At 43.7% G+C, this 26393-nt stretch overlaps 1 protein-coding gene across 1 annotated transcript in view; it reads right to left on the bottom strand.

Moving 5' to 3' along the window:
- afg2a (AFG2 AAA ATPase homolog A) overlaps positions 1-26393 on the bottom strand; it is a 103078-nt gene that overhangs the window by 64778 nt on the left and 11907 nt on the right. The window contains exons 11-15 of the mRNA XM_071535302.1: positions 15814-15968; positions 9063-9272; positions 4621-4674; positions 4138-4217; positions 32-158 (exon numbers count right to left, since the gene is read on the bottom strand). Coding sequence (XP_071391403.1) covers positions 32-158; positions 4138-4217; positions 4621-4674; positions 9063-9272; positions 15814-15968 — 626 coding nt within the window. The remainder of the gene's footprint in view (positions 1-31; positions 159-4137; positions 4218-4620; positions 4675-9062; positions 9273-15813; positions 15969-26393) is intronic.

The following is a 26393-nucleotide window of genomic DNA, read 5'->3' as shown; positions in this document are numbered from 1 at the left end:
AGAAAGAGAGAGAGAGCCGCCGTTTGTTTACCTTATCGATCATGTCGGGTCGGTTGGTGGCGGCCAGCACTGTGACGTCTTGGAGCTGCTCGATGCCGTCCATCTCTGTCAGGAGCTGAGCCAGAACCCGGTCTCCCACTCCGCCAGAGCCTGAGGAGCTGGAGGGGGGGAACAGAGACAGATGAGTGGTGGGGGGATAGAGAGAGGTGAGATTGATGTGTGAATGGATGGATAGATGGATGGATGATGGAGAGGGAAAGGGAAGTATAGAAACGGGTGAAGAGATGATGGATGATGGATAGATGGATGGATGGTTGAGAGACAGGAAAGGCAGCAGGATGGAGATAAAGATGTAGACGCATGTAAAGGAATGAAAGGAGTATAGAGAGGAGTGTAATAATGGAAGAACAGAAGGAGATGGGGAATAGCAAAGATGAGTGAGTGATGGATGGATGAGTGAGTGAGTGATGTTACAAGAGTGATGGATGGATGGATGGATGGATGGAGGAGTGAATGGATGATCTAAGCATGTAGCAGCATGTTCCAGGAAGCTGAAGTATATCCAAATACACGGCCTGCTGTGTACTTGTCCCATCACTCTTCACCAATAGTAGCATTACTACTGCATATTGTAATGGGTTATAATGGAAATGCTCCAATTCTTGAATAATCGTTGGGAACTTTTGATCAATCTCTGTCACTGACACACTTCTAGCAGGTTCTTCCATTCATCACGATTCTCTTTAGCTGAATCAGAAGCTCAGTTCCAAACATTTCACAAAAATGTACTGCGCATGTGGCATGCTGCATCACTTTGAGTTTACCTCGGTTGGCAAAGCATAGGTTTGCTACACCACAGATCCTGGATTCTAATTTAGCGCCAAACTGGTTGCAGCTTATCACAAATTATTATGAAAAAAACCTGCCAATGACTCCTGCCTCCCACTGAATTGAATTGAAAACAAGGCAGCAGTAAACATGTCGTCCTCCTCCTCCTGTAGCGCCCCTCTTGGGCCAATCAGTGTACTTTTGAAAATGCTAGAGCGCAGTGGTGAGATGCATCATTCCCGCAAAGTTTCATTAAAATGCAATAAGTACTACCTGAGATATTTTTCTGTGTGCTACATGGACAAATAAACAAACAAATGAATGATGTAGCGCCCCCCTTAGGCTAATCAGTGCAATTTTAAAAAAAAGCTGAAATGCAACGCAGCAATGCATCATTCCCGAAAGTATTTTCAAAATCAGCAGTATCTCAGATATTGTGTTTGACAAACAAAATAATTAACAATCAAATGGAAAAAGTCAGATCCATAGTCCTCCACCTAATTTCTAACGAAGGGAGAAAGCGATAAAATATACAAGATAAGAAACACAGGAATAGGCCGCAGGAAAAAAAATACCATGATCATGTGCTTTGACTTAAGAAACCCATCTCTGTGTTAGACACTGCATTACAAGGTGGTTATTTTCCATAGCCCAGTGCAGACAGCCACCCTTCCCGGTTCAAACACACACACACACACACATACACATACACACACACACACACACGGTCTCTGTTGACAGGGCCAGCGGAAGTGCCAGACGTCATTAGCAGAGACAAGGCCGCAGAGGCACACAAAGAAGCTCTGTCACTGAGATATGGAGGGAGGGAGGGGGTGGAGAGAGAGAGAGGGAGAGAGACAGAGAGAGAGGGAGAGAGAGAGGGAGGGAGAGAGGGAGAGGGAGGAGAGGGGAGAAAGAGGGAGAGAGGAGTGTGAAGGGAGGGAGAACGAGAAAGACGGGGAAAGGGAGGGGGTGAGGGAAAGCGGGGTTGGGTGAGAGAGGGTGAGGGAAAGAGCGATAGAGGGAGGAATGAAAGGAGGGAGGGAGGGAGAAAGAAAAAGGAGAGGGAGCGAGGGTAGAAAGAGAGAGGGAGGGAAGACGGAAAATGGGGAGGGAGGGGATGAGAGTAAAAGAAAGAGGGAAAGAGGTAAGAGGGAAAGAAAGACAGAATGGGAGGAAGGAGAGAGAGAGAGAGAGAGAGAGAGAGAGCTTCTGCCTTTCATCAAAATGTTATACTCTCTCTCTCATGCATCTCCCTTTCATTCATTGTCCTTTTCAAACTCAATGATTCTTCTTCTTTTTCTTCTCTGCTTCTCACTCTATCATTCTGTCTCTTTCTAATCATCTGTCTCTCTGTCTCTTTCTCTATCTCGGCCTAACATTCTCTGTCTCTTTTTGCTCCTCTCTCTGTCTCTCTCTCTCTCTCTTTCTTCCTCTACTTTGTTCATCCCTCTGTCTCTCTTCCTGTCTTCCTCTCCCTTTCTCTCCGCCTCGCTTCATTCCAGCAGTTTGGAGTGGAGGCAGGTAGGCTGACAGATTTACAGGTGCTTCTCGTCTCCCGACTGGAGAGGGAGAAAACACATATATGGCAGAGGCTGTCTGAAGCCCAGGTTGTGTCAACAGTTTTGAATTCCTGCCGGCGTGCGTGAGCCACTTCATTGATTAAACATGGCAGGAAGTGAAGACCAATAAATAACCTTTATAGATCACTGCTAAGTGCATTTTTCAAATGGCAAGTGGCCCGGAGGCTCGGGTCCAGCCACGCGTCCTCCGCAGCCTGCTGACGAACCCTCTGCCACTCTGCCATGCTGCAACACTGGTGAAAGACTGCTGCAGCCGGGGCGAGGCGGGTCAGCCACTCCTCGCTCAGCCAATTCGCAAAATTGAACATCAAGACAAGGAGGGGGAACTCTCAGTCATACTGTAAAAGCAAATGGGAGGCGGCGTTGTCAGCTCCGAGAGTGAATTTGACTGATGAAGATAAGTTGCAACAGAAGTTGTCTTCTTACTTTATTTGATTGATCAGCTTCTCACAGTCATATCCTGCCAGCTTGAAACGAGTCAATACTGCATTGTATATCAAAAGACAGAATTTTGCTAATGCTGTTTCATATTGGTTTCATTAAGGAAATGAACATACTCATGGTACTGTAAGGCAAGTGTCCATTAAATGGCATGGCATATGTAACTTCGTAACTGCACAAATAAGATCTTGCCCCATCCAAAACATTCAATCTGTCTTGAAGGACCAAAACAAGACACTGGAACTGGGGCTTACCATCCAAAACTGATACCTATTTGTACCATAACATATTTTGGTTATTGAGATTGATTTCCAGGCAACAAAAGGTATTGAGTTTTTGAAAATGCTTCCAAATGTTGGGTTTTTATAAGAGAAATCAGGTTTTTGTCCTGTTTAGAGGCATCTGTACTGAGAAAACCAATTGAATGGTGGTCTGATTCAAATCAGAACAGATCTCATGTTTTCTTTGTGTTACACACAAAATGTTACAATATAACTCTGCCCATTTCATAATCAAAAACACTTAACAAAGAACACATAACAAAGACCCTTGAAGCATCAGAACCAGGGTCAATATCGAAATATTTACAAGGACAACCCAGATTTCCTTTTGTGTTCCTTCCTACAACATTCAGCTTCATCGGCGGGTTTACCAGGAAGCACGCCGCATATTTGGCCTTCCCCATCTGCCGTGGAAGGGCACAATGAAGCGTTTGTGTGCCTCCAGTCTGTGTCCTCTGTCTGCCCCCCCCACCCCACCCCCCCACCCCCCCCTCCTCTTTTCCTTTAAGCCACAGATGTTCCCAGTGCCATCCCATTGAAGCGCCTCCGGACAAGACTGTATTCTGTGTGCGCCGTTAGCGAAAAGCCCCGAAGTCTAAGTGGACACCATGGGAACGGAGTAGCCGGCTTTGATAGTGCAGTCATGCAGACTTTTTGGGATGTTAGCGCCATCCATTCATAAGCGAGTCTTTGTGAGACACAGGCGCGCGGACACAGGCTATTGCCGGTAAATTGAGGCAGACCGAGGGCTTGATTCAATTCATTCCAGTAGACTGTGCATTTGTCATTACTCGACAGTGAATGACCACGGCGTTGAAAATAGCATCGGACAGTAAACAGCGGACAGTAGAAGTAGTGAACGGTGAACAACGAGCTAAAGAACTTCGAGGGAGGAAATGCCACGCATAGCCAGTGACTGTGTCATGGGCATTAGTCTGCAGGCTCTTGGCGTCTTTCTCCTGAATTCAAAGGCCGGCTCAACGGCGGTAAGAAGAGTAACCTACCTTCCTCTTTCGCCGGCGAGGGCGTCGATCTCGTCGAAGAAGACGATGGAAGGAGCTACGGCCCTCGCCTTCCTGAACACCTGCAAGCAGCATGAGCATGAACGTTACAACAGAGAAAAATAGAACAGAACAGATGTTTAATAGCGCCAATTAATCGTTCACATAATGAAAGCCGGCAGTGCGCACAAACAAAACAGGAAATACATTTCTTATTAATGCTGTAAATTGCACAACAGCTCATTCATTCTTTACATAAATAACCCAACAACTCAACCCAATTTTAACACTTCTAGGTAGAAAGTGGCAACACATATTTACAGTCCAGTGCCTGGATGGACAAAGACACATTTCCCTTAATACTGGTCTTCCTTCACAGGCATTTTAGTCTTCCTTTCATCTCACTTGAACACAGCTACAGTAGTAACCAAGCACCAAGTACCATTATGATGAAGTAAGAAAAGTTATGTACTTTCATGTACTTACTTCTCTCACAGCTCGTTCAGACTCTCCCACATACTTGCTCAATAATTCCGGCCCCTGGAAAAGTAAAGTTTGAAAGTGACTTAAGTGGAAATATTGGGTCTGGACATGTTGACATCTTGAAATGTTTATCGAGCACTATATTATATTCATTAATAATCAAGCTGGAGTGGTGTGATTTTTTTTCATTGCAAAATCAATTGCTGATGCCAAGAAAAAATACTGTAATTATCGATCCCCAGACAGGATGTATAAAAAGCAGCCGGATGTTAAGAGTATCAGCTTTCCAGCATCGTTAAATCATCACCACCATCACCAGGATTCCCGTAACTAATTATCATTACTTTGTTTTAGTATCACCTGGCAGCGCTGCTAAAGCAGAGTGTGTCGTTTCAACTGACAGCAAACAACCAGAAAGACCACAGAGAAGAAGCTGTTGCATTGCCATGACACCACTTGGAGATTAAAAATAGGAAGCAGAACAATAACTGAGTGTGTGAGGATGTCATGGAGGACAACAGGGTGTGTGTGTTTGTGTGTGTGTGTGTGTGTGTGTGTATGGAGGGGTTAAAGAGTGCTGTTGGGGGAGTGCTGCTCTGTACCCATAATTCAGTGTTTACTGTGAATGGGGTACTGATTCATGTTTTGTTTTTTGTTTTTTTTAATGTGTATCACTTGTGGTATTTCTGTAATAAAGTGTGATCAATAAAGTACTATTACTACTATTATCACTACCACTACTGCTACCTACACCCACTGTTACTATTACTACTTGTACCTTTCCTACTACTATTACTGTACCATCACTGCTACTATTACGGCTACTACTACTACTACCACTGTTACTACTACTATAACTACTGCTGCTATTACTATTATCACTACCATCACTGCTACTACTAATACTACCTCCAACACTACTGCTTCTACTACTACTTCTACCACTGCTATAACTTAATATGACTGCTATTACTACTATTCATGCATTTTGATGTGTATCACTTGTGGTGTTTCAGTAATAAAGGAATTTCCCACTGTGTCATCAATAAGGTAGTACTATTACTACTACTAGCCCCACCACTAGTACTACTACCACTAACACTTCTGCTTCTCCTATCACCACCACTACTACTACTTCTACTACTACTATTAATACTACTACTAGCACCACCACCACTACTACTGCTACTACCACTAACACTTCTGCTTCTACTATCACCACCACCACTACATCTACTACTACTATTAATACTACTACTAGCACCACTACTACCACTGCCACTGCTACTATACCACTGTTACTACTACCACTTATACCATTGCTACTACTATTACTACTACTACTATATGAATTTTATCTTTTTATCTGTCTTTTATCTGCCCTCTATTGATGTAAAGCACTTTGAGCTGCATGTTGTGTATGGAAGGTGCTATACAAATAAAGGTTATTATTATTATTATTATTATTATTATTACACCCACTGCTACCATTATTACTACTACCACTGCTGCTGTTACTACTACTAGTACTACTACTATTACTACTACTACAACCGCCATCACTGCTACTATCAATATTACCACCAACACTATTGCTTCTACTACTCCTACTACGACTACTACAACTTAACATGACTACCACTACTCCTACAACCAATACTTCTTCCTCTCTCTCCCCTTCTTTCTCTCCTTCAGTCCTTCCCTCCCTCCCTCCCTCCCTCCCTCCCTCCCTCCCTCCGAAGCAGATAAACATCCACTCAGCCCTCAGAAAGCACTTCCTCCCGCTGCAATCCGCCCTTTCAACACCTCTGGGCTGACGGAGGAGACGACACTTCACTCCCAGCCCTTTTGTCTCCTGCAGTAAGTGTGGAGGTTGACTCATTAATCCCGGGTTCCTCTCTCTGACAGAGCCATGGGGCGAGACACGGTGTCTTTAAAACCATTGACACTGTAAAGATACAAGCTTTGTGTGTGTGTGTGTGTGTGTGTGTGTGTGTGTGTGCGTGCGTGTGTTTGTGTGGCTGAAGTGGGAGGAAACTGAAATTGACAAGATGATAATAGGGCTTTTTCACACAGAGGAAACAGGCTGAGCCTTAAAGTGTCCACATTTAAATCTGGATAACGTATCTATGTCAAAGCAACCGCTGCACTGGAAAAACCTGATACTGTTATTGCAGATGCTGGAGAACTGGCTTCCAGCATGAGGGAGTGGATGTTTTCTTTTTTACCCCTTTTCTCAAAAAGATACAGTACTTCTCCACTTGATGACTTGAAAAGTGCGGTACAAGATTAAAATGCACTTCTCTTTTAACACCTTTGTACCAGAAGCAATACAATTGTTAAATAAGAATAATGGCGTTCAACACTGTGAAAACTATTCTAATTTCAGCTATATGCATTTGACTGCTGCCCTTTGCACTTTAACAGCACAAATATGCAAATAGCCAACTGTTGATATGGTAACCAGTCCTGTCTCTTTCTGTTAATATGTGATATGTGTATTCTTTGTCTAATGTTTCATGATATTTGGACCTTAAATTGCATCCTTTGAATTTCCCCATGTGGCATACATAGAGTTGTATTAAATTGAACTGAATTGAACTGAATTAAATTATCTTAAATTAGACAATATTTGCTGGAATTTACATTTCCACATTCCATTTGGTTGCTTATAAAGATGGCATTATAGAAATTTCAGCAGTTATTCTACTGCTGCAGTCATTTGAAGTTGCTCTGGATAAGCCTAAAGTGTACATGTAATTGCAAGTTTGCTGCAAGGAACTCATCATCCCGGTTACATCATCCCGGTGCCCAGCGTTACATCCTATTTAAAAAAAAAAAAAAAAAAAAAAAAAAGTCTGCAAATAAAAAAATCACCATTTGCCGCCGGCTTAACAACGCTGGCTGAAAGCTTCTGTCGCACCTTGCAGTCGCACATGGCAACGGCTTTCAAAATATTCAGCGATCAACAATTCAACAAGCTGATCAATCAATCTCCGTCAGCCAGGCCTGGACAGGCGGAGGCGAGGCGACAGGGGGGGGGGGGGGGGTCAGAGAGGATGGGGTGATGAATGAGAGAGGACAAACACAGGGTCAAAGGTCAGACAAGGCGTCCCGCAAAGGAAGCCGTGGAGAGTCGGACCACCTCCGGGTCATCAAGGGAAGGGAAGCATCTCCAACTGTGAGTCACACACTTGATATACTTTGTATGTCATATGTGTCTGATAGAGCAAATATCTGTTTTGTGTGTGATATATGCATAATACACTAGATCAGTGGTTCTCAAGGTGGGGTCCGGGGACCACCAGGGGTCCTTGAGGGGGTTCCAGGGGGTCCCCAGCAAATTGATGAATTGTTAAACTTCACCATTATTTAATTTACAATAAGTTAGAGAATTAATATTTTGATCATAGTTTCACTGTTATCTCTCTCTTTTGGACAAAATCATATCTAACAATAAAAATATTCTCAGATTTGGGTCCGAGAGACAAAATCTCATCAAATGGGGGTCCGTGGCCCTAATGTGGACTGAATTAGTGGTCCTTGATATGAAAAAGGTTGAGAGTCACTGCACTAGATCTTTTGGTACATTGCTATTAGATATAGAAACAGAAAGGTACACTGGTACACTAGAGGAAGGCAAAATCTGTCTGCTATGTTAAATTGAAAATGAAATAAATTTTTATCTTTGATTATCCTTTATATAGCTGAGAAGTGTACTTAATAGCTACATGACTTGCATTCTGGCTAATTTATTTTGGTTTAACGATTACGAAAGATTTGAGATATGAAAACAGATCCTATGTGTAAAACTTTATTAGCAGGGCCTGGGCAAAACAGCAATGTACTTTTTATTTTACGATATTCAAGTTCATTACGGCAGATGTTTGTTAGATAGTGCAACCTAAAACAGCCACAGTGCCTGACACTGAAAGTAAATTAAATCAATCATAAGAAGACAAGTGAAGTGGGTGTTTAGAAGCTCTGGTTAATACAAGCTATTAATTGCGCATCAAACGACTCCAAGAAAAAACATGGAAAAAGCAGTACTTAAAAAAAAAACGTATTCACAATATGTTGGCCATCAATAAAAAAAGTGGCGTAATTGAGGTCAAGTCTTGTCATATTTTTCTGAGTAAGGCTTTTGGAGTGCCGCCATTGCTGTGTTTTTCATGGAGTCATTTGAAGGTTTGTAGTCTTTGGCAGAGCACCAAACCAGAAGAAGGTTATACGAGGAGGCGCACCTGCTACACATTTTTCTATTAATTGTAGATATTTTAGTATCAAAGTTGGGGAAAACAACAGCCTCCTTGCCCAGCACCCCTCTTTGATTTGAACTCATCATCCGCTGTAAGTAAAAAGAAATCTATTCATCTTGTTTTAGACAGCGAACAAAGCAAGCCATCCCGACTGAATACGATTATGACATGAAGACAAAAACTCACTTTAATAGCCAGGAAGTTGAGCCCGCTCTCGTTAGCCAGGGCCTTGGCTATCATGGTCTTGGAGCAGCCGGGGGGCCCGTACAGCAGGACTCCTTTAGGCGGCTGGATGCCCATGCGGATGAAGGCCTCGGGGTGCCTCAGGGGCCACTCCACGGCCTGCTTCAGCTTCAGCTTCACCTCCTCCATCCCGCCCACGTCCGACCAGCGCACCTGGGACGGAGGGAACGAGGTGTGGTCAGGGAACTTGAGGATGTGTTTTCAAAAGGGTGAAGGATAGAAAGATATAGTATTTAGCTTCTGGATATAGTGCTGTAGAAAGCCAATGTAAGTCACAAAACACTTAAGTATACTTTACAGTAGAATTTTAATTTGAATTATGAGATTATTTTACATTAAATGCCTGTGGTAGGGCCACCATGACACCAAACTGTACCCTACAAAACTGTACAAGACCAAGTAGCATCACAATCCCCCACCAAAGAACAAAGGCAACTATTTGCTGCTTAACATTCACAGCACAGAGTTGCCCTAGGAATAGAAGTAGGCTAATGCACAAATTGGCAAGCTAACCAGCTCTTTCACAAATTTATCTTGTCATATCATGGTCCACTAAAATTTTAATATCATGGTGCATCTTTTGTCATATTTGAGTGCAACCAACACAAGCTACTTTAAACCGTCCATCTGTGCATCGTGTATTGTTTTTATTGTGGTTCCGTATAATGAAATTGCTGCAAATCCAATTTCCCCACAAGGGATAATAAAGTTTTACTTAACTAAACTAAACTAAAACAACTGTCCTCTACAGACCATGAAGTTTGATACTTTGGATGGCACGATGGCTCGTAAACTTTGGTATCTCAGGCAACATGAGGGTTTGGTATCACAACACAACACAGGGTTTGACCAATACAGGTTTTTCAAGGCCAATTCGATACCAATATTTTAGGATTAAAGCTGCAAATAGCAAATATTTTGTATCTTTAAATTAGACAATTTTCATGCCAAAAAATTCAAAAACATTACAAGCATTTAGTGTTACCCAGAGCCTCTGAAACAGCATTTAGACCATGATGTTACACTAAAACTCTCCATAGAAACCCAGGGTAATAATCATAAAAATAAACATAATAATGATGCAAACTAATCAAAATGTTACATTAGAATCAATTCAGATTCCAACCAGTGTAGTATTAATCAATTATACAATAAATACAGCATGCAATCAAACAAACTGCATCATATTGGAGGTGGACAAGATTGATTGGCGAATTTTTTAATAAAACACAGTCGCTCAGTCTAACCTTATCCACTACTTGTGGAGTATCGTGCAACCCCGGCCTGTGGTGCCTCAAACACGAACACATCGCCAACAATAAACGCAACAGACCAAACACATTCTGATTGCACGCTGATGTCTGGTGTTGCTCACATAATCCACACACACACACACACACACACACACACACACACTCACACACACACACACACACACACACAGGACCTTTCAACTTTTCTGACCGCTGAAGTAAACTGTAAGGAATGGCGAGTTCTTCCAGATTACTGCCGGGGCCGGGGGAGACGAGGAGCGAAATAAAAGCATATTTGGAAGGAGACGGAGGAAACGGAGGGCTTGTGTCGAAGCTGGGGGGAGAGAGAGAGAGAGAGAGAGAGAGAGAGAGAGAGAGAGAGAGAGAGAGAGACACGCTGGACCGGGGCGTAAAAACAACAGAGGGAGTCGGCCAACAGCTGTCTTTTTGACAGGGAGGGATGGAGGGATGGAGCGTACAACCGGAGGAGATAAAGCAGATAAGCGGAGGAGAAGCTCTCCTCCCAAACACTCTCAACCTTTCTGTGTTTCAGCAGCTACTCGCCGACCTCCTGACCTTCCTCTTTTTTTTTCGTCCTTTAACGTTCCCTCTGCAACAGCCTCAGCCTCTCTTTGCTCTCCCTCCCTCTCTCTCTCCCATCCTCTCTTTTTCTCTCCCTCTCCATCTCCCTCTTCCTCCCTCCTGCTCTCTCTCCACCCCACTCTACCTCTCTCCATCGCCCTCACTCTCTTCCTCTATCTACCTCTCCCTCTCTTCCTTTCTCCCCCTCCTTCCCTCTCTCTCTTTCTCTCTATCTTCATCCCTCCTGCTCTCTCTCCACCCCACTCCATCTCTACCTCTCTCCATCTCCCTCATTCTCTTCCTCTATCTACCTCTCCCTCTCTTCCTTTCTCCCCCTCCTTCCCTCTCTTTCTCTCTATCTTCATCTCTCCTGCTCTCTCTCCACCGCACTCTATCTCTACCTCTGTCCATCTCTCTTCCATCTCTTCCTCTATCTAGCTCTCCCTCTTTTCTTTTCTTCCCCTCCTTCCCTCTCTCTCTATCTTCATCCCTCCTGCTCTCTCTCTACTGCGCTCCCTCCCATTCCTCTCTATTTGTCTTCCTCTCTCTACCACACTCCCTCTCTCCCTCTTTCTCTCCCTATCACGCTCCCTCCTTACATCTCTCTATCACCTCTCTCTCCTCTCTATAACTCTTTCGCTCTCTCTACCATTCTCCCTGCTCCCCTCTCTCCCTGCTACTCTTCCCCTCTCGCTCTTTCTCCCTGTCCTTCTCTTTCTTATCTCTCCATCTGCCACGCTCCCTCTTCCCTCTATCACACTCCATCTCTCGCTCTCTCCGCTCCTCTCCACCCCTCCTCCTCCTCCTTCTCTCCTTTCCTCCTTCCTGCTCTCTCTCTACTTCACTCCCTTACCTCTCTCTACCATCTCTCTCTCTCTCTACCCACCTTTCATTCTCTTAACCATGCTCCCTACCTCTTTCCCTCCCTCCCTCTCTCTATCTTCCCCCTCTCTTTCACTCTCTGCCCTTCTACCCCTCTATCTCTCCCTCTCTCTATCTCTCCCTACCTCTCTCTTTCTCCCTCTCTCCTCTCTTTACCCCTCATTCCCTCTGTCTCCCCCTCCCTACCGATCTCTTATTCCCCCCCTAAAGCTCTCCCTCCCTCCCTCTCTCGCTCCCCTCCCCCTCATATCTCTTTCCTTCTCTTTCCTTCTCTCTCTCTCTCTCTCTGTGTCTCTCTCTCTCTCTCCTTCCTGAGGTAACACATCCCAGGCCACCGGCGCCGTCTCCGGGGAACGAAGCACCTAATGGAAACCTGGCGTCTGGCCACATACTGTAAATACCGAACAATTTATGGACAGCGCCGAGCGAGAGAGAGAGAGAGAGAGAGAGAGAGAGAGAGAGAGAGAGAGAGAGAGAGAGAGAGAGGGGAAAGGAGGGAGGGAGGGAGAGGAAGGGAAAGAGGAGTGTTGCAGAGATGAGGAGATAGGCCGGAAAGGAGGTGAGGGAGCTAGAACGCCCATTCTGAAAGGCAAAGAGAAACAAAATGAAATAAAGAGCAGAGAGAGATAAAGGCAAGAGTAAAAGAGAGGCTGATAGACGGAGCAATGGAGGAAACAGGTGGCGAGGAAGAAGAAGAGAAAGGGGGGGCAGAGATGGGAGGAGAGGAAGAGAGATGAAAACAGAGATGGAAAGAGATAGAGAGGAGGATTTGATATTGCGGGGGGGAGGCAATTTAGTTGATAGACAACTAAATTCAACGTCAACCTAAACAAGCACAAAAAACACATTCTGGCATGAAAAAAATCATATTAAACCAGCTTTGGAAACAGATCAGAAAGATATTTAGGTTCCAGTTTCATGATGCAGGTAGCAGCTATGGTCGACTACAGACGGTGCAGGTTGTCGTATCAATGTGAAAATGATTAAAATAGGTCGAACAGTACTTGCAGATAATTTGCAGTGTTTGTTTTAACCTACCTGGAGAGCGAGATGGGTGGTGTTTGCCTCATAGGACATTACAACAAATAAATCAGCTTTGACAATCTCAAGAAAGAATCTGAACGTCAACTCGGTACACTTTTCTGTGATTTGCGACGTGACAGCTTACCCGACATTATCTGAATTGCCATAATGTGGTGAACCCCACCCACCTGGCACCCGACGTAAATCAAAACAAATGCTAAGGATTACTTGGAAGTACTCTTTGACCCAGGCTGGGTGAAGTTAAAGGCCTCCAGCCCCGAAGTTTACCGACAGCCTCCTCCTCCTCCTCCTGAGCACAAATCAATCACCCGGCTCTCAGGTACTGTGTTTCCACCGAGGAAGCAGATGTGCAGCACCACAATGCACACTCTCATCTTCCCCCCTTTTCTTTTCCTTTTTTTTGTTAAGTTTCTGGAAAAAATAACAATAAAAAAAAAAATAGCATTAATTGCAAGGTGCTTTTTGTCACGAATGAGGCGGCTGTGGAATTAGAGGGCAATGTTTTGACTCACACCTCGCTGTGTTGTGTTTTTTCCCCCCCCTCTCTCTTCCCTCCCTTCCTTTTTGCGCGAGACCCAGTTATTATCTTTTACTGTTGTTTTCTGAACTTTACAAGGGGCCTCTCAGGCTCTGGCCCTTTGATGGGGTTGAAAGGAGGGTGTGGGGGAACTTCTCAGACAAAAAACTCTAGAGAGAGACGAGGAGGAAGTTTAAGAAGAGGAATAACTGGCTTGGTGCACAGCTGCCAGATCAAAATATTAAAGCCAGACTGCATGGTGGAAGATGATTCAAAAATAAAGATGGTGGGTAAACAAGAAGAATGTCAAAAAAGGGAAGAATCTCCTGACACAAAATAAACAAAAGATTAAGCACAAACTCAAGTTATTTACATGTAAATATAATGTATATCGACGGGCATAATCTGTCAAGCTGAAATCTCTAGAAATGTGATTTGAGAAGGTTCCCGAAGGAACTCGAGGCGTGTACTCGTCCGGCACCACTGGAAGTTTCTTATATAAAATGGATTAGAAACAAATGTTTGCACTCATGTGGATATAATCAAGTCCGGGGCTCTGCGGCTGGCCTTTCAGCTGAGCTGCGCTAGGGGGATAAAAAAAAAAAAAAAACCCAAACTCGAACTCCCTCTTCTCTCTTGTTTCCAGGAACCGGCCGCAAGGACTGAACGTCTCTGGGTGAGCTCAGTGCAGAGTGTTGCAGAGAGCGGAGGGGAGGAGGGGGGTGGGGGTGGGGGGGGGGTGGAGGGATAGGAAGGACGTTTCTTTTTCTCTCTTTTCTCTTTTTTTGGTTGCTGGCAGGAACCGCCGGCGACCCGATCTGCTTTCAATTACCGGTGGAGGATGATGTTAGCCCTCTTCCTGTCCGTTATGTCTTGCACATGCAAACTCCAAAACATCCTGGAGTCTCACCGCTGTCCTCTCATCCCTCCTTCCCTCCCTCCCTCCTTCCCCTCCCCTCCCCTCCCCTCCCTCGCTCTCCCTATCCGCTGAGAGCAAAGTGATTCATCTCCGTTTCAGAGGAGGGTAAAATGGCCACGGGGTCGTTTCCACTCTTCCTCGGCCTGACCCCATCCTTTAAGTGGCGGTGATTCAGTGGTCAGTGGTCCAGAGAGTAGTTAAGGGATTTGTGGATGTGCATTAGCGGGAAGAGGGAGGCACGGCTTCCATGCCAGATGAGAGCTGTTGTTGATGAGCGTTTTTTTTTTCTGTTTCTTGCGGAGTTAAGTGGTGACGTTGTTTGGTTTATCTTTTGTTTTGTGCTTTAAACGAGGCAAAGATTGCGTGATGCAAAACAGTCTCCTTCTTTGCAGGGCCACTGCAAGGTTGAATGCAACTGAGACACAACTGATGGTAATTACAAACATATAGCTTCTAGATTGTGCCATTAAGGATGATGCTTAAAACTAGGCAGGCGCGTGTGATGAGGCTCCTCGCAAGATAAGCATCACCTTATCATATTTTCATGCATGACTTTTCCATGAGTATTCTATGACATGCAATGCCAAATTCCAGTTTCACTTCTGTCACTGCTGATGTTCAAACATGCGATTTCTTGAACAGCTGGTTCGAAAGCCTGTATTCGTCTTTTAGCAAGCTAGCCTCCTTTGGTCAGCTGAATTTAGGAGATTTGTTAAATTGTGGTTATTATTCCTGCAGAGGCAGAGGTGGGGACTCAAATCTTAATTGTTTGAGACTTGATGCATGAAGAGAAGACTTGAGACGTGACTTGACTTCTGGTGATGTGCGACTTGACTCTGACTTGTACTTTGATGACTTGAAAATGTTTCTAAAGTCTTGACTTGAGATCTTGTGTTTGTGTAAATGACTTAGATTGAAATTGATGAGATTTTTTCCAGCAGACGACTGAATTTAAATTCTGTTTTCTGAATTTGTATGGAATGATTGAATTTATTGAAGCTGAAACTGATTATAGAAATCAAACTCATGATGCTCTTACCAAGTTTTTATCCTATTTAAACCATATTGCATTGAAAAATCCTAGATATTTAGTTTTCTTTAAGATATTAAATTGATACTGGGCTTTGTTCTGACCTGACTTGGTGTTCTACATTCAGACTTGAGACTTGGCAATAATGACATGGACTTGACTTGGCAATCTACATTTAGATTTGGGACTTGACTTGAGACTTGACTTGTGCCTCAAGACTTGAGACTGACTTGGGACCCGAGCAAAGTTGACTTGGTCACACATCTGTTCAGAGATAACTAGCTTCACCAGCAGCCAAGCTTGATAATAAACAATTGTCTGACTGAAAAAAAAACATGAACAAATTTTGATGACACTTCCAAAATATTTGGTCTATCTGACATTTTCCTAACTTTTCAGGGCCTGCCTAATCTACGTCTTGTCTATAGCTTTCCATGACTGCAGCGACCCATTCAGACACACAGTACCTTGGGGACATCGATGGCAACCTCCCTCATGGCGCTGGGCTTCACCACAGACGCGGCCCACTGGAGGTCCTGCAGAGTGACCGTCACCCTCCCCATCAGCTGCTGGTCCGACGGCTGGTGGCAGCCTCCCAGAGCTCGCCTCAACGCATGCAAACCTGCACAGAGAGCGTTCACACCAACATGAACCTTTCACTTAGAACTACCATCAAAAGGAACAGATCAGAAGAAGAAAAAGAACCATAAATTTATTAATTTGGCACTTTTCTCTATGAAGTTAAATGCAAAAACAAACATGTCAACAAACAGTCAGTTCAAATCTACACTTGTACTGCTGACTCTAATAACACAGACTAATATAGACAGGCTCTAGCACACTTCTGAAACCATATTGGGCTCTCAACAAACAAATTAACAATACTACAGCTGAAAGAGACCGAAACCAAGTGATCAGTCACATGCAAGTTTCTAAAAAAACGAGTTTCCAGTTGTTTCTTAAGGAGGATACAGGCTTAGATATCATAATAGTCACGGTGAATTGGATGGAAAGATTGTGATTTGAGATATCTACTGGGATAAAGGAAGGGATATGAAACTGGTGTTTGTTGGCTTAACAAGCAATGCTAGTGTCGTTGTGGCTTGAGGGTTTTGATTCCAAACCCACATTCACCCAGTCCAACTTTTTAGTCAAAACATTCAGGCTTGTACACGCAGAGATGATACACGCCTAACGAATGCAAATCTCAAAATGAAACACTAATTCCCCTTTTGACGGTGAAAATGATTGGGCTTGCATTACCGGGGAGAAAAGAGATCAGGCCGAAGGGAAGGGAACTGTAATTGAAGCGCTTAAGGTTTGAATGCCCCCGGCTACAGCGGCTTCAGTCTCTGAACAAAGAGGAAGAGACGGAGAAGACGGCAAAACAAACACCAATGTGTCAATATCGAGGACGAGCCCGTGTTTCATTCACCTCGCAAAAAGGGGTCACAGTGGGTTGATCCAAGGGAGAAAAGGTCTGGGCAAAGTCAGCTCTCCAAAAAGCTGAGGTGATGAGTGAGTTTGAATAGCAAACATACTGTAGGCCTTGCTGTAAGGACTTGACTCTAAACTGGGAAAAAAACAAAAACAAAAACCAATACTTATTAAAGTGATGTTGAACTTGTGGAACTTGAATGTTGAAAACTAGTACCTTAGTTTGGTAGTACCATAGTTACTAGATACAGTCGCTTTCTTTATGTTTATTAAATCTTTCAGTTTAAACAAGTGTAACACCAAAATCCGGTTGGAGGAAACTTATGGTGATGGAATGAAGAAAATAGTATGTTTACCAATGTTTGTAAGAAGGCGGAAAAAGGTGGAAGACAGAACTTTCACAAAATAGATTCTGCCAATATATAAAAAATTAGTCCCTCAGTATTTTTCGCCTATGTATAAATACTGATAAACGTTTTATTTTCTTCGTTCCATCGGCATAAGTTTCCTCCGACCGGATTTTGGTGTTTCACTTGAAACTGAATTCACTTGGATTAACTTCACCACAATTCAGCAGCATGGCTAGTTTTTTTTTTTTATACATTGTCAGAATCTGGTGTTTTCGCGTTCGTTTATGTGCTAGAAGTGTTATTTTCAGAACTGTTCCTCCATACAATGGCAGTAAACTGAAAGAGAAAGAAAATGCAACCTAAGGTACTATCAAAGTTTAACCTCACTTTAAGCATGCATGTTCTCCCTGCTTCACATTTTTACAGTTACACTCCCTGACGCCTGGGATCTGCCCAGTAAATCTATATTCTTCTACTGTTGTACACTGAGCAGCTGGGGTCAAGTGCCTTGCTCAGCGGCAGCTAAACAACAGTTCGGGGATCATTACTCATTTCCTTTTTCCCTTCCAGATTTCCCCAGTCCGTAAGGGGATTCAAACCAATGACCTTCCTGTCACAGGGATTCTGTTTTAACAACCACTTGAGTTGTTATCAACGTCAGGGAGGGAAATGAAGATTGATTAAGGACTTCTCTCTGGAGCGCGTCTTCGGTGACAGTGCCTTCTTGGAATTTTTTGTCTGATTTGTGTGTTTTGCTTTGGGAGAGTTTACGCCATTCCCTATGAGGAATAAAACATGCTAACATTGTTTCAAAAAAAAAAAAAAAAAAAAAATCAAGGCAAATGCTTGACATGCTCGTCATGGTGATAGAAGTGTGCAACAGTCTGTGTTTATCATCAGAAATTGATGGTTCTTTCAAAAAGGTAGCTAGTAATTTTCATCAAGGAGAGTGGTGAGTCAACATACGAAATCCGGGCCAGGAGATTGGCGCGAAGGACGACATGACGAATTAACAAAGCCGTGCCTGACAAAGACCAGCTGAAGTCAAAACGCCGCTGAGAGCATCAATCAAGCGCACACAGGGGATCTTTTTTTTTCGTCTTTCGGCTTGTAATTCCCCCCCCCCCCCCAATTCACATTACCTCCAATTACAGAAAAAAAACACACAAGGGTGTGTAAGCAGGTCTGTTTGCAATATTGCATGCAATCTATACCAAATAGGTGGGAAGGAATGTGTGAGAAAGACAAAAAAAAGCGGAGCTACGACGAAGCTCGAAACCCCACGTGTGCATCAGCTTGAGGCCAGCTGTGCAGATTTAACCGGTGCAGGTGGGAGGACAGGTCGTCTATGAGCGAATTACACGCTGAATGAGGGCAATGATTACTAGTTACAAAACCACCAACCCACAACCACGTTTCCATCCTCAGAGTCTATTAGCCACACGACCCTTCCCAATGCACACATCACACACACACACACACACACGCGCACGCATATAAACTCTTGGCTTCCTCTTCTGAGTTGAAGGGGGGAGAAAAGAAAAAGGGGGGGGGGGGGGGGTTCTGGGCGGGAGAGTTGGGGGTGGCGAGGCTGGAGGGGAACGGACGTGGGCCAGGGCTGGGGGCCAGGGAGCAGACGAGAGGGGATTTACGATCAGACAAGACTGCATCCTGTTTATATTTTCCAGGACCCGTCCGACCGACCGACTGAGCGAGGGACAGACAGGGAGAGGGAGAGAGAGAGAGAGAGAGAGAGAGAGAGAGAGAGAGAGAGAGAGAGAGAGAGAGAGAGAGAGAGAGAGAGAGAGAGAGAGAGAGAGAGAGAGAGAGAGAAGAAGAAGAGAAGAGGAAGAGAATGAGAAGCACAATTAATGCAAGCGGGTTTGTCTTCCGTGAGTCAGGTCAATGTGTTCCCCAGTCCCGGTTCCCTGGTGTATGATCTCTCTATGTCTCTCTCTCTCTTTCTCTCTCTCTCTCTCTCTCTCTCTCTCCCTCGATCCCCAGAGGTCGAAACATCTCATCCATCCCACCTGGCTCCTGCTTGAGCTCTTCTTCTGCATTAATGCTTCAGACCGGCGCTGCTCAGACTGCACAAAAACATCTGGTCCAAGTGGAAGGGACCAGGCAGGACAGGACAGGATGTGGAGGGAGGCTGCGGGGAGGAGGGAGATGGGGAGCACCAGCCACAACACCATATGCACTAACCCAATACCCTCAGCTCCTTCTCCGGTGAAAGAGGACACAACCTCCTTCGCTGCGAGAATAAGACGGGATAAGGCAGGGGGGGGAAAAGCGTACTTGTGAAACTGCTGTGCTCCAAAACACTTTAAAAGATAAAAGACATTTTGTGGACACTTGAAAAAAGGGCAAAAACATTTCTTCAATCCGATTTTAAAAGGGAGAAAAAGGTAGAATGTGCACCAGCATGCTCCAAAACACATATAATCAAATGGAAAATAAGTGTCTGCCTTGGTAGGCCCTCTCCTAGGTCGAGCCATTAGGGCAGAAACTTGTCTTATTTTTTCCATTAAATGAAATTCGTTTTGGAGCATATAGTGTTGTGCATTCTACATTTCTGCATCAGCTGCTTTCTATTCAACCCAGAACGTGAAACTGGATGTGCATATAACTGCTTTCACAGTGGGAAGTACTATATGGGCCAAGTGCAAAGGGCCTAGTCAAGTATGGCCACATGCAAGCCCCGAGGACTGAAAAACGAAGCTGATAAACGTTTAATAAATGTTTCACCCAGAATCATCTGAGACAGTCTGCAGCGAATCTAGCGTGTTGCCAGGAGTAATGTCAAGCCTCGCAAAGAAATAGCCTGACCAGAGGGGAAATGGGGTTCATAAGCCGCAGAGCTCCGAAACCAGCGTGGACGCCCGGAGGGCAGCGGAAACTCGATTCAATGATGTGACTTTAACATTTTGCTTTAGGGATTCTCTCTCTCCTGACTGCTCTTGGCTGACTCCGAGCACACATTTGGTTTAGTTATGAAAACATCCGATGGGAAGGGAGGGAAAAAAAAAAAAAAAGAGGCAACACAACACAATTTAATCTGAACCTTATGTGGACTCATTTTTTTCTTTCTTTCTCTCGCTCCTTCTTTCCAGAATGTTTCAAATTCGCCAGAGATCTAGTGGGAATAGAGAATAAGGGGCCCCCTAAACGTACAAGAATGCACATTTGCAAAACATCACACCAGGGCACAAACTAGGTATGGAAGAAGGGGGGAAAACTCATTTAACAGAGCTGAAATTGGCCAGGGAGAGCAGAGGAGAGGAGATGAGAACGGTTATTTGTGGTTTTTCAACAGGGATGGTCCTAATTACATGGGTCCAAAACAGACCTTCCCCCAAATCAAGGCCTCCTCTCCGGGTCACCTCCGCTGACCCGCGCACCAAATTGGCCCTCGGTATTGCAAAGAACCAAACCCCAGAATACAATACATTATGCTCACAGACACTTCAACTTGCGATGACACCACATGTAACGATGTCAAAATGACTGACTGGACTTTGAAGCGGCTGCCATCAGCAAAACCATGACTTCTCGTAACTGTTTGCGGAGAAAAACAAATGTGTTCGAGCACTTTTGAGCATGAAAGCGATCTCCTTTTCGTGAAGACATCAGGCTTTATTGCAGCAAGCACTTCCTTAAACAAGAAGTTTAAAGGGGCCGTTAAGGAATCCATGACTTTTTTCGACCTCTATCGGCGACCAGGGAACATCAACATCGACAGGTCTTTGGCACCGCTTACCGTCACAAATAAAGTCCTGTTTTCACAAGAGAGACAAATAAGCTAGTATATACAAGCACACATCCAACAGAGATGTCTAGTGAATAAGTAATATATCACGATGCAAACTACTGGAATAACAATACATGCTTTTTTAACTTGAGACCAAAAGGTTTTTAGTCTTCGTAGCTGAAATGTTGTGATGTCACGCACTTGCTAGTAGCACCGTCCTCCATGGAAGAGCACTTGAAAATGTGACTGGGGAGGTTCCCAAAGCCTACTGTGCTTTTGGATTGGTAACACTGTTTAGTTGCAGTAACAGGTTTTGTCACTGGGTGGCGCTCCTTGTTTTACTGAGACGGAGTTACAGCAACAGGTATTGAGTTCTACTCCCAGTCTATCTTCTGACCAGTAAGCTTTAAGTCTCTTCAGTAAGGTACGTGTTACACTATATATTAATCTACACATGTATGTTTAGAGAATATAATCCCGAGGAGACCAGGCATTGTATGGTTGACAAGTATAGCTGAATAAAGCATTACATTACATTACATTACATTACGTCATTTAGCAGATGCTTTTGTCCAAAGCGACTTACAATAGTACATTTTGTCAACAGTAGTGAAACCAACTGTGCATCACAGTCTTCATCAGCTAAGACTTTTAATAGGAATAAGAAGCATTCGTTGATTTTTTTTTTTTTTTTAAAAAGCGTGTGGAAAAACACGTGAAAATCCCAATCACGTTGTCGTCCAGGTCTGTCAAGTTATCCATGAACATTTTGCTAAAGCTACTATAAGCCCAGACAGGTGTGTTGGTATTGATCGACAACCCTATCAACCCCTCACAATTATATTATAGTCACTGTGTGCCATGTGGTAAATCTTAAAGGAATAGTTCACCCAAAAATGAAAATTCTGTCATCATCTACTCACCCTCATGCCAGTTGAAACACAGGTGAAGTTTGTCTGTTTTGACTTCAGTTGTTTTGGAGAAGGCTGCTACGAAGTTGTGCTGGCAACCTCCCTGTGTGTTATATGGACTAACAAATTTCACCTGTGTTTCATTTGGCATGAGGGTGAGTAGATGATGACAGAATTTTCATTTTTGGGTGAACTATTCCTTTAACATACACTTGCACCTTGCACCTTGAATTCACATTTTATTCATGAAAACAATTCATGCAACTGCACATAAATCTCAGCGCAACCTCGCTCTGAGATCTGCCTCTTCGCTTCAAGGAGGGGAAAAAAAAAAAAAAAAAAAAACTGAATTAGGAAGTGCGCGGAGGTTAAAAGTTCCAATGGAAGACTTCAAAAGGGAAACTTCACAGAGCTCCATTGTCAGAGACAGCAGCTCATCACACACAGAGTGGAGGAAGGTGTGTCAAAAGGACTCCATCTGCACTTCAACAGCACATTCCACATTTCGTCAGGGAAGAGCCAAGAGCGCATGTTGTGTTGTGTTGTGTTGAGCTGAGCTGAGCTGAACGCCGTGCTGAACGCCCCCGAGCACCGCGGCTCTCCAGCGACGATGTCCTCGGATGAATTGTGAAATACTTTCTGCATTACACCATTAGAAAAAAAAAAAAAAAACAGGAACGTTTTCATTACTCGCCGGGGCTTCCGGAACATTCTCTGCACCTGTATTTACAATACCCAACATCTGTTCCCGGAGCTGAAACACCGCAATAATATGTGCTCTTTAAGTGTGCACACACACACACACACACACACACACACACACACACAGACGACAAAGACAAATACATGTACACACACACACACATCCAAGTCACATACACACACACACACACACAGCTGTCACTGGGTAAAGGTAAGTGCCGGGGTTAAAGAGTACAAGGCGAACATTTCCGGATTTTATAAACAGAGGCCCCAAATAAACTTCACATACTGATCCGACTGATATTTATGTGACCTGTCCTGAAATTCCTGAAGTGTCTTTAAAAGGACAGAGGAGTTGGGAAAAGCGCTTTATATGGGAAGGCTGCCGGCGTAAACACCGTCGAGCAGTTAGCTCTGTTTGGCTTATTCACGTCTTCCACTGCTGAATTTATGTCAAACACACACAAAACTCTGCTCATTTTCGCCGCCATTGTTTCCTACTCTATTCTCACACAATAGACAAATCTCGCTTCCTCGCTTCCTGGAGCGGTCAGCCTTGGAAGATCAATAGCTTGGGATAAAATACGCTCAAGTACTGAATATTTAGGTTTGGGGGCTTTTCACTGAGCGTGTTAACCAAATCACTTTACACGTTTACCAAGTAAATCATTTAGCCCGTTTAGTCTAAGCTGGAAAAATGGATGTAAAATATCTCGCCTGATCTTTGCCGTCAAATAACAGGCTAACCAAAAAGCTTTTCAGTTGACATTGTGCAGAGTTGTGTGTTTATTATTCCACATAATCAATTTTACTAGCCCTTTTTGTTCCAGTGGGCTTCCCCTGTTTAGAGAGGCTTGTAAACAGTGTGTCCGGATGTGGCACAAACCAAACAAGCGTGCACGTACACACACACACACACACACAAGCAGCATGCATGCATACACACACAAACATGCACACTCACACACGCAATTTACACTGTTTAGACTGTGGAAGTGAGTCATCTGCTCGCAGCGGGATCAGTTGAACGCCAACAGGACGACACAGAGACGCCCAGAGTCTGCGAGACTCCATGAGACCACATGATAGGTTCCAATACCACACAAAACACCTCGAGGGATTCATTATGAAAAGCTGTTTTGTAATCCGGGCTGAACTGGGAACGGGGTCGATGTAAAAGTTGGGGAAAATAAGATCAGAAGAAATCAACACCTATGTGGTTATATCAGAGGAAATCTTTAGATAGGATCTTCTGTGAAAATACAGAAAAGAGTAAACTCCCTTCACACACCATTAATTGCTCTTTGGAATCAGCATCACTTCATTTTACATTTACAATAAACAGTATGACAGTATGTACTGACTAGTACTGCAGCAGCCACTGCAGCCTATTCTTCCTCACATGCAGACTGAGCTGAATAGGCTTTTTATAACACACAACTCCAACCTTTCATACTGCTGCTTGCCAGATTCTTCTTTGCACCGTCTGATGGCTGCAAAATGGAATAATCTGAACACAGCAAAAGTGCAGGAGTACTGCAACTAGCGTGCAGCAAAATTTGGGATTTCTGCAATGAGTCCATCTGCTGACACACATCTCACATAGCAGAGAGAGCAGTGAGAATGATGTGAGGAAGATCTACTACAGAAACACATTTTTCTGCTGTCACTAATCCGGCAGATCACCTTCATGTTGACAAAACTATCAGTCCAACTGTAAGAAACTATGATGAAAGTCAAAACAAGAGTTCAAAAACAAGAGTTCAAAGGAGGAGGGGTTTGATTAAAAGTCAGCACCCATAAGCACAGAGAGACTGATGCAGGAAATCTGGTTAATTTGTTGCAATGAATTTGTGTGTTACGATGAAGAAATAGAGAAAAAAATATATTTACATGCATAATGTTGCTAAAGAATATCTGAATAAACCAGGCAGTAAGGGAGTGTCAATCCAGTGGGTGGGTGGCTTTTATTCCCATTTCACTGTTTTGTTTTGTGAATTCAAATCAATGTATTTAAACAGAGGGTCGTCTATGCTGACATTAGGTTCAATGCTTGACACTGAGCTTGGCTGTTTACTTCCCTGGCAATACACCATTTGGCCACTAGAGGTCCTCATTTAGGAAGACCACCCTGCAGCTTTAGTGGAACTGACCTTTTGTCCTGAAACAATGAGCAGTGAGGCAACTGTGGAAAATAATTATGTACTTTTACTCAAGCACTGCACAGATTTGAGATGCTTGTACTTTATTTCAAACTGTATTTAAACAATAAGGAACTTTATTTTGTTGATTCACTGCAAACACAGTTTCTATTAGTTACCTTTATCAAAAAGTTTTGCATTCAAATGTGACAATGTTGTTGTTGTTTTTTTTACTTCAATTCAGCCATCATCTAGTAGTAGCAACCAGAGCGACTGGGCCACCAACCACTTTAGAGTTATGGACTTATTATGGTCCTGTACACCTGTAAAGAGATTTTAGTCTAAGATAATTAACATGTTGTCTGCTATTTTGAGTGTGAATACACCACAATGTTCTGTTGTATGTCTTTTAGGTAATAAAAAGACAACATTCACTCAAAAACTGTGTATACTATAATTACACTTGCCTTCCTGTTAGTCGAACATATAATAATGATGAACTTTGACTTTAATAATGATGAACTGGACTTTGGATCATTATCAGATCCCACCTGAGAACTGTTAACATCTACCAACACCACAGTCAGGTAAACTTGATGACCTGCACTGTAAAATCCATTAGGAGTTCCTACTTAATAGTGGCTTGTGTCTGGAGGTTTAAAAACTCTTCTTTTCATTAAGGGATCACAGTGTTTAACCTGGCTTCCCCTGGTCAGTGCATAAGATGGAAAGAGCAGGTTTTCTTAATATTTTGTGCAGTCGGTGGAGGCTTAAACGGATTTGAGGTGACCTCGATGAAGTAGACTTTAATAGATGTGGTATGGCAGTCTTCTTGCATTACATTACATTCAAACTGGCCGGTCTGTGATCAACAGTAATTAAGTGCTGATTATATAACACATCTGTGGTCAAGAAGTTGTTTCTGAGGGTCGGTACGACTCTGACTGGACAAACAAAAACTTCCCTAATGACATAAAGATTTCCATCCATTCTTATACACACATACAGGCACGCACGAACACACTTGCAAACACACACACACACACACACACACACACACACACACACACACACACACACACACACACACACACATACATGAAAACGACCACCTTGGCCTTGCCATCCTTCCCCTTGCCCTTCTCCAGAGATGAAGAATTGATTTAAATAGTCTTGTGCATAAGTGCTCCATAAGCAGGGCGCTATTGTATTAAAGGCAGGATGTGAACCCCCCACACTGTGTTTTTCATGTGTGTGTGTGTGTGTGTGAATGTGATGTGATAAGTGTGTGTGCATGCTTTTCAGCAGCTGTGCGAGGGGGGGGGGGGTCGTGCGTGACCCAGCCGCAATGTCCCCCCCATCTTTATTTTTCAGGAAGCGGTGCATCGGAGATTGCGTTCCCCCAGCAGCTCATTGTTACCTGAGCAGGAGCAGGAAACAACTGCGGTTCCTACTTGAGATGTGTTTTTATGCCTCTTCTGCTTTTGTTCTTTCTCAATGCAAGCAAAGAAGGAAAAAACAGATAGCAACTTGTGGGTACACGTGTGTGCTTTATGTGGCTGTATTTGTGCCTATTTATATGTATCCATGCATGTGTGTGGGTTTGGGGGGGGGGGGGGCGGTGTTTCTAAACTCATCCACACAAACACACACAGGCACAGACAAGCAAAACAGTCACAACTCTACACTTTTTCATGTGTGCATTTCACCTAAACTCATTAATAATGCTATATTAGGGGTTTATTTCCCACTGGG

This window comes from Centroberyx affinis, unplaced genomic scaffold (assembly GCF_046629955.1).
Source record: "Centroberyx affinis isolate AG114_WGS23_722 - 3 ecotype Tasmania unplaced genomic scaffold, CSIRO-AGI_Caff_v1 ptg002687l_1, whole genome shotgun sequence".
Taxonomy (NCBI): domain Eukaryota; kingdom Metazoa; phylum Chordata; class Actinopteri; order Beryciformes; family Berycidae; genus Centroberyx; species Centroberyx affinis.
The sequence above is the reverse complement of the archived record's forward strand: the minus strand, read 5'-3'. Positions and strand labels throughout refer to the sequence as shown.